Consider the following 8,769-nt stretch of genomic DNA (forward strand, 5'->3'; position numbering starts at 1 on the left):
AACAGGATAGAACCTGAAATGCCTCATAATTGAGTATACAAACAAAGATGAAAGTTTTGAAGTGGCTACACACACACACACACACACACACACCACACCACACCACACCACACTCCCCCCCCCCCAGCTTGGTATGGAAATATATCAAACTAAAAAAGGAAACAAGTCAAGAGGAGAGGAGAGGTAATAAAAAAGGAGAATAATTTTTGTTGTTCAATAGTACCCAACTTTTTGTGACCCCATTTGGGGGGCAAAGATCTTGTCAAAGATACTGAAGTGGTTTGCCATGTCCTTCTCTAGCTCATTTCAGACTTAACTCTAATCAAAATGACCAACCATGTCTCCAGAGGACCTCCAGGGAAGCACATTCCTCACTTCCTGACATGAATGATAAACTCAAGATGTAGAAGGAGACATATACTTCTGGACATGGGCCATGGGTGGATCTGTTCTGCTTTATTATACATACTTACTTGTTACAAAAGGCATAATTTTTCTGTTTTTAATGGGGGCAGGGGGAGAAAAGGGGATTGGCAATAATGAAGGTCATTTAGCCTTTTTTTTTTAATACACAATGTAGGTGTTATAATGGATAAACCATTTGGACTTGAAGTCAGAAGACCTGAGTTCAAATCTAGCCTCACATATTTTCTAGCTGTTTGACCCTGGACAAAAAGAAAAGAAGGTCGCTGAAATATTTTTCTTAAATATACTAAAAAAATTAGAAGAAAGGAGCACAGACACGTAGCACAGCTTTGAAGGTAGCTTGTGAAATTCAACATTTCTTTGTGTCATGTATATATTGAAATGTTCTCTTTTTTTGTTTGTTTTTTAGTTCAGAATAAAAGAAAATGTAGAGAAGGAGGAGAAGAGAAGAAGACCTAATGACGCAGACATCTGGGAAATTATTAGAACTCACTCATAATAGAGATTCACAGTTTCACATGCATATCTCTTTTTCATTTCTGCTTTGTGTGGGAAAATGTTGACATTGGTTGATTTCAATATCGTAAGTAAAAAGAATTTTTAAAAAAAAGACAGGAAGTGAATACAGACAGTTTTTTCAGAAAGTTTAGCTGAAAAGGGGAGGAAAGATGTAGGATCATTGCTCTCAGGAGGAACAGAATCTGAGCGTTTTTAAGGTGAGGGGAGACAGGTACATTTGTAAGCAGCAGAGAGGAACCCATAGGAAGGGAAAGTAAGCGCTGGGTGGCATGGTAAATAGAGTGCCACAGTAAATAGAGTGCCACGCCTGGAGTCCAGAAGACCTGAATTTGAATGCTGTCTCAGAGGCTTTATTACACAATATTTATTAGACTTTACCCAGGCATGACCTTGAACAAATCATTCACCTCTCTCAGCCTCAGTTTTCCCATCTACCAAATAGGTGGCAAAAATGGTGCCTCCTTCACCCAGTACGTTGTGAGGATCCAATAAGCTAATACATGTAGAGTGCATTGTCAAACTAACAGTGCTACATAAATGTTAGCTACTATTAAATTCCATCTGGTTCTTCTGTGAGGCAAGATGGCAGGTAGATTTAGCCCCATTTTATAGATGTGGAAACTGAGGCACAGAGTTTCTTCATGACTTGCTTCAGGTCACTCAGCTAGTAAGTGGCAGGGCCAGGATTCCAACTCAAGTCTTATGATTCTAAATACAGGATTCTTGGCACTACTCATCAGTTGTATCTATGCATCAGACGTCCTAGAATTAATTCACTGTTGTAGGAGAAAACAAGAGTTACAATATGTACAAGGTTGGCTAACAGTTGGTTATAAACTGTAACGTTTTTAAGGACACAAAGGTTCCTTTCATGAGGTTTAATCTAACACACAAAGAAGCACCATATTTCCAAAAGACAAAGTAAAGGAAAAAAGGGGAGACTGAGGTTAGCTTTGCTTACAGACTTGAGGCACAGGTCATTATATGGAGTCTAATAAAGAAGTCTTGGTTCAAAAAAATCTCTAAAAAGAGAGGAGAGAGAAGTAATAGTCAAAGGGAAATGGGCCTGAGGGGGTAAAGGTCATTCTTTGAGCTGTTAACTAATTTACACTCCTGGTTTCCCATGCCCCTTAATGAACACCTTCCTTCACCTCTGCCTCAGAAAATCTCCAGCTTCTTCCAAATTACAAATCAGGTCCCACTTTCTCCCAGGGGCCTTTCCTGATTTCACCCTCTCCACACCTTAGCACCTTCTCTCTCTATGAAACTATTTTTCTTGTGTTCAGTCTGACTCCCCATGGCCCCACTTATTCTATACATAACAATTTTAAAATACTTAGGATATTCCATTTTAAATAGACTATTCTCAGTAAGCAAATTAATTGTTTTTGTTATTCAGTCCTTTTTTTTCAGTCATATCTCACTCTTCATGACCCCATTTGGGGTTTTCTTGGCAGAGATACTGGAGTGGTTTGCCATTTCCTTCTCCAGCTCATTTTACAAATAAGGAAACTGAGGCAAACAGGGTTAAGTGACTTGCCCAGGGTCACCCAACTAGTAAGTATCCAAGGCCAGATTTGAACTCAAGAATGAATCTTCTGACTTCAGACTGTTTCCTCTTTATAATCTCCAGCACCTACCACAAGACCTGAAAAATAGTCGTTTCTTGATAAACAATTTATCGAACTGAATTGATTTGTATTTGTTGAGCTGAATTAATTTACATCCATCACCAACAAGTCAACGAGCATTTATCAAGTCCCTACATGTGCCAAGGCTGTACAAAATGCTGGGGGTAGAAGAAAGGCTCACACTCTAGACAGAGCATGCAAAAAACTCTGTATAAACAAGATCTGTAGAAGATAAATTGGAGACCCCAACTATTGGTTCGAGGGGCATTTATGAAGCATCTACTGGTGCCAGTCTCTCGGCTGTGAAAAATAGTCCTGGCCCTCAAAAGCCTGTGGTTTCTCCATCTGTGAGACCAAAGGTTGAACAAGATGCTCCCAACATCCCTCCTCACTGATAATGGGTCCCCTCCCGTCTATCAATGGCTGCATTGCAGAACAATGATGCCTTCAGACCCGTGACACTGTGTGATGGCCACTGGCTCCTATGCTGCCCATGATTTCTGTGTCTTTCCTTAGTTTTAGCAGCCCTTACTTTTCCCTACAATGGTTTTGGCCTTCCCAGTACCAAAAAACACCTTCTAATCTGGGCTTAAAAAAAACAAGTAACCAAGATTCAGACACACACATACACAAAAAAACTGTATTACATTTGTAATTTGTATTACATGATAGGAGTAGAATTTAGGGGTAAAGCAAGTACAAATTCCAAGAAAGGACCTATAGAAAGGACCTCCAGGAAAGCAAGCAAATATGCCCAGTGTCAGAGACAGAGCTGGTAGTGTCTGTTTCAGATCCTGAGAAGCCTGATTGCTTTTTTCCTGGGTCTCAAGTGCATTAGAGATCACTGAGCTCTGGATAGGTGTGGGGTATATGAGAGAGAGAAAGGAGGGTTGAGGGGAGGGGGAGAGGGAGAGAGAGAAAAGGATAGAGGGAGGGAGGGAGGGAGGAGGGGAAAGGAGAGGAGAGGAAGAAAGAATAAAGTGGGGAAAGAAGAGAGTGGGGAAAGAAGGTGGATTGAAGGGGAGAGAAGGGAGGAGGAAAGAGAGATGGGGAAAGAGAAGGAAAAGGGGAGGGAAGGGAGGGGAGAGAAGGATGAGAGTGGGAAAGAGGGAGAAAGAGATGGGGGAGAGAGAGGAAGGGATGGGGGAGAGAGAGAAAAAGAGATAAAGGGAGACAGGGAGGGAGAAAGAGAGGGAAAGAGGGAGGGAAAGAGAGAAAAGAGGAAAGGAAAGAAAGAGAGCTTCCAAACAAGTTTCCATTTGAGGAGAAACAATTTAAGTGCAAGACAAGCCCCAATTGGGGGGGGGGGGGGGGGGGCGGGACCCAACTGCTCAAGTTCAAGCTGGAACAATCTGAACACAATGTTTGCCTTTGGCTTCCCAAATCTCCCAGTGCCACCGAACTGCAAGCTCCTGTCATCCTCACCATCAGCATAGCATTTTAGTGGTAAGAAATGAGATGAGACATTCATTTCTTAAATTCCACAATTTTAGAGATGAAAGAAACTTCAAGGTTCATCTTGTCCTTGTTTTTCACAGACAAGAAAAGTGAAGTGATTCCCCCAAGGTCACAGATGTACTCCCAAGAAGAGGTAGAATTAAGGTCATGGGATGTGGGATGGGGTGGGATGGAGTGGGAGAGCATGGGGGGAGGGGAGCAGTCTTCACCTTTTCTGTGTCCTGGCCCCCTTGATAGTCAATCTGGGGAAGTCTATGGACCCTTCTCAGAATCATGTTTTTAAATGCATAAAATAAACCAAAAAGAATGACATAGGAAACCAATTATGCTGAAATAGTCGCCAAAATAAGATAAAATTGAAAATCAAGCTCACAAACTCCAGGTTAAAAACTCCCATCCAGCTTCATTTTACAGGTATGAAAACTGAGGTAGAGATTAAATGACAGTCCCAATGACACCAGGAGCAAGCAACAGAATCTAGGGCTTCCCAGTCAGAGTCCCACACTACTTTCCTACACTCTCATTTATCCCAATAGTGTAGAGAGAAATGAACTTTAAAAAGACAGAAAAAATGGGTTCTGGTCCCACACCACGAAACCTTGGGCCAATCTCAACTGCGTCCTCTATAACAAAGTATATAATACCTGCTCTGCCTCAAGGGAATGGATGAGGTTCCATTTAAGCCACAATCTTTTTTCCTGTCTTTTGTCTTTTGATGTCTTTTGATTCATGCATAAATTGGATTTAAGTGAGGCAGAATTGCACGAAGTTGTCAGCCTCACTCTCTCCTCCAGTCATCATAGTCCAGTGGCAGGACAGAGTCAAGATAGCTGGCGATGGCTCAGGATGCGGTGGATGACCTTGGCGTCTTCAGTGTCTAACCAGGCTCTAAGCACTCCACATCACCTGCTTCATCTGCCTTCATGGTCATTGAACAAATTGTTCTCATCCACCCATTCCACCAGATAAAGTCTTCATATGCTTGGGGTAGACACCCCCTAACTCAACAATGGGTATGAGAACCCTTGGTTACCATCAATCTGCTGCCTAAGGGTTTACTGGGGTGTGGCCGCTGCGCATGCTGCAGCTTCTTGGAGCCACAGGTGAGAGTTAGGTGGACACCAAAGGTGGAAGGACCCCCAAAAAGAGCTCGACAGCCATCACACCAAAGGTACTGGTCCTCCCTGAACACACCCTACACCCCATACACCACAATATACAGAAGCTAAATGGTTCCAGATAACCTGGGTTCTAATCCTAACTCTGGCACTTAACTACCTGAGTGACTTTGGACAAGTCGTTCCCTCTCACTGGGCCTCACTTTACTCATAAACTGAGGAGTTCAAACCTCTAAAGGCCCCTCCTGCTCTAAATCTTAGCATTCAATATCCTTTCCACTGTCCTAGGCTCTGATGTTGCCACACCAGATGTTTGTTAGCATCTTACAAATGAGACAATCAAGGCCCAAAGAGAGGAAGTACAAAGTCATACACAGGGCTAGTGATAAGGCTCCTGATTGCAGAGATGGTGACCCCAATACTGAAAAGCATATCTGACTTCGGGCTAAGGTAAACTTGGAAATTCTTCTCTGTCCTGGAGTTCAGGATTTGTAGCCACTTGAAGGCAATACTTCCAACACTCACACAAAGACTGAAACAAATGTCTTTGGTTTCTTCAATTCCAAATTAACAGAGATGACACCACAAGAAAGCTCACAGACTACTTAGACATCAGAAGCTGCAAGGAACCAGTCACCAATTGCTTAGCAACAGAGCCATGCTGACATGTTTTCTTACATGCAGAAAAGTCCCTCTTCACAGAGGTTAACCAAAAATATACAAGTCACCCTTATTGCCAACCATTTGGGCAGCAGACGCTTCAGACAAGCAGGAGGCAAGGCCATGCTTGGCTGGGACTCCCCTCCCTGTCTGAGGAGCAGATGGGAACAAACCTTCCCTGGGGGACCTGAATATCTCAGGAACTCTGAAAGCGCCGAGAACTGTGGTATTTGGTTTGTTTGTATAGATCACCGCGGGGTTGGGGGGGGAGGGGGAGGGGAGGAGAGGAGGAGGGGAGCAAGGAGAGACACACAAGGAGAGAGAAGGGGAAAGGGTGAAGAGGAGAAAGGGAGAGCTCTTTGCCTAGAAGGCAAGTTTTTAAGTTTCTTAGGCACACATCTGCACCTTTCCCTGGGACAATACCAAGAGATGACTGCTTCTAGAAAGTCAAGTTCAATGCTAATCAGTGTGAGGGCATGAAAGGGTTCGCAAGGGGGCTACGGATGCTCCTGCTTCCCCAAAGGTCAAATCCTGCTGGAATCAACCTGGATCCCAGCATCCCCCTGCTCCTTTCCTGGAACCTCGGCCCTTAGCCTAGCTAGCTAAGAGGCCACAGTGGGAGAAAATTCACCCTTCACTGAAGTTAATGCGCAGGGGATCGTCCCCAGACCCTCACCGCAAATCGTAGGAACGAGCAAATGCACCAACCCCAGGAAAGAAAAGCGCCGGTCTGCCCCCCTGGACAGAAAGCAAGCTCGGCAGCGGCCCCGCCCCCGCCGCGCACCGGGAGGTAACCAGGGGAGCCTCCCCAACCCTCTCCACTCACTAGACCACCCTCCGAATGGATTGCCGACCCGGAAGGGGTGAATCGCCCGCCCGGGAGGGTGGCCGCCGGCCGGAGCCCCGAGGCGCGCCGGCCACACTCACCCTCCGTGCCCTGCTTGGCCTCCCGGTAGCGCTGCCACAGGAAACTCTTCATGTCCGGGGCAGCTCCGGCCTCCGTGCAGAAGCCCCGGGCGCTGCAGCCCAGGCTGGCGGGGGCCGGAGCTCCCCGAAGACAGTCGCCCAGCAGCCCTCGCAGCGCCGCCGCTGCCGCCCGGCCGCCCAGCCGGGGTCCGACCGCCGCTGCCATGCTCTGGCCGCCCGTCTGCGCCGCCCCGGGAGCCCGGCAGCGGCTGCGTCTGCTAGCACGTGGCGGCTCCGCAGCCGGCCGGGGCGGGGCGCTCGGGGCCGGGGGCCGCGCAGCCTGGCTCTTGCTCCGCAGGGGGCTCCCGCGCTCCCCGGGGAGGCCGGCTTAAGTCACTTCCTCGCGGCGTCCGTAGCAGCGGCGGCCTCGCTCCTCCGGAGTCTGTCGCACGGGAGGAGGCGGTCTGGGGAGAGCCCGCGGGCATTGGTGCAAAGTGGCACGGGGGGCGGTGCGGGGAGGCTGGGCCATGGGCGCCTCCGGAGCCAATGCAGAGAGCGGCCTAGCGAGAGCGACAGCGCCCGTGGCCTCCTCCACCTCCACCCCGCCTCCGGGCACTAGCCTTGGAAACGTGTGCTCGTATGTGCCCAGCGCCCAGCCCCTCGAGGCTGCCGCTGGCTGGGAGGCAGGAACACCTGCTCCCCTCCTCCCCCTCCCTACGTGCCTACCCTCCCCGGACTGCGAGTTTCCTTTCCTGGGCACTCAGCTTACGGGGGTGAATTCAGCCTGCACCCAGAGGTGCCAAAGAAAAGGAACTAAGTGCTGGATGGGGACCGGGAACCCGAGTTCGAGGGTGTGTGGCCTCACCTCCCTGTAGTCCGATCCCTAACCCTAATTCCAAGCATTGCAACATCCTCCATTCATACAAAACACTCGAAGGTGGGATCGGAGGACCAGGCGAAAATGTCACCTCCGATGCTGGAACCTTGAGCAATTCACTCCCCCTCCCTGGGGAAGCTGTAAAATAGTCTGCATGGCCTCTGATGTCTTTCCCAACTCTAAATCTATGGTCTTCATCCCATGGTCCTCTCGAAATTATTTTAACAGTAATGAAATGATGATGCCTGTGTTATTTCCACTAGTTAGAAAGTTCAGTCGTTTTTATTCCTGTCGATTCTTCATGACCCCATTTGGGGTTTTCTTGGAAGAGATACTGGAATGATTTGCCATTTCCTTCTCCAGCTCATTTTACAGGTGAGGAAACTGAGGCAAACTGGATTTGAACCCAGGATTTCCTGATTATGACACTCTGATGTCTCTTTTCAGAATAATTCTAATTACTGAGACATAAAAACAACTAGTACTGACCCCCAATACCAGTGATTCCTATAATAATGTTTTGTTTTGTCAATTTCCCAACCCCTTCTTGAGTGTATATGTATTACTTAAATTGAATGTGAATTTCAATTAAACATGTTATTAAAATTCTTTCTCCTACTTTCATGCCTTTATTTCAGCCTATCTACCATAGAATGTTCAGTCTCCTCTGGGCTCCCTTCAAAGCAAACCTCCTACAGAATTCTCCCCACTCTTTCCCCAAGTCATTGCTTTTCCTTGGCTGGGCAAATTACTTGTACTTTTTTCCTTTATCAGTAGACACTGTTTCCCCTCACCACCATTTGTAGAATGTATGCTCCCCACAGGCTGAAATGTTTAAACTAGTCTTTGTATCCCTAGCAAAGTACCTTGCACATAATGGGTACTTAATAAATGCTCACTGGATTGCTTGACATGCATAACACCCACTGAGATAACTGGAAATACCCAGATTATAGAATCATAAATTTTATTTTTGAAATCCTGAAATTGCTACTCTAAGCACTGATTTGAAGAATTTAGGAGGGAATAAAACCTTCCTACAGGAAGAATATAAAAGCAAGGAAACTTAGAAAATGAGGTAGTAAGGAACTCAATGCAGAATTGAGGGCAATGAAAAGCATCACTTAGCCCACAGAGGGTTTTCTGGTCTGAGCAGCTTCCAGTCATCTTTTTC

At 46.5% G+C, this 8,769-nt stretch overlaps 1 protein-coding gene across 2 annotated transcripts in view; it reads right to left on the reverse strand.

Moving 5' to 3' along the window:
- Positions 1 to 7,245, reverse strand: part of NT5DC3 (5'-nucleotidase domain containing 3) — a 76,287-nt gene extending 69,042 nt beyond the window's left edge. Inside the window, exon 1 of one of the 2 annotated variants that reach the window (XR_011977384.1) lies at positions 6,740 to 7,245. Coding sequence is in view for 1 of the 2 variants with exons in the window: in XM_072655760.1 (XP_072511861.1) it covers positions 6,740 to 6,944 (205 nt within the window). In the remaining variant the exon portion in view is untranslated. The remainder of the gene's footprint in view (positions 1 to 6,739) is intronic. The other variant, XM_072655760.1, reaches the window with a different exon arrangement.
- Between the last annotated feature and the right edge of the window lie 1,524 nt (positions 7,246 to 8,769).

Source organism: Notamacropus eugenii, chromosome 3 (genome assembly GCF_028372415.1).
Source record: "Notamacropus eugenii isolate mMacEug1 chromosome 3, mMacEug1.pri_v2, whole genome shotgun sequence".
In the NCBI taxonomy this organism is placed as follows: domain Eukaryota; kingdom Metazoa; phylum Chordata; class Mammalia; order Diprotodontia; family Macropodidae; genus Notamacropus; species Notamacropus eugenii.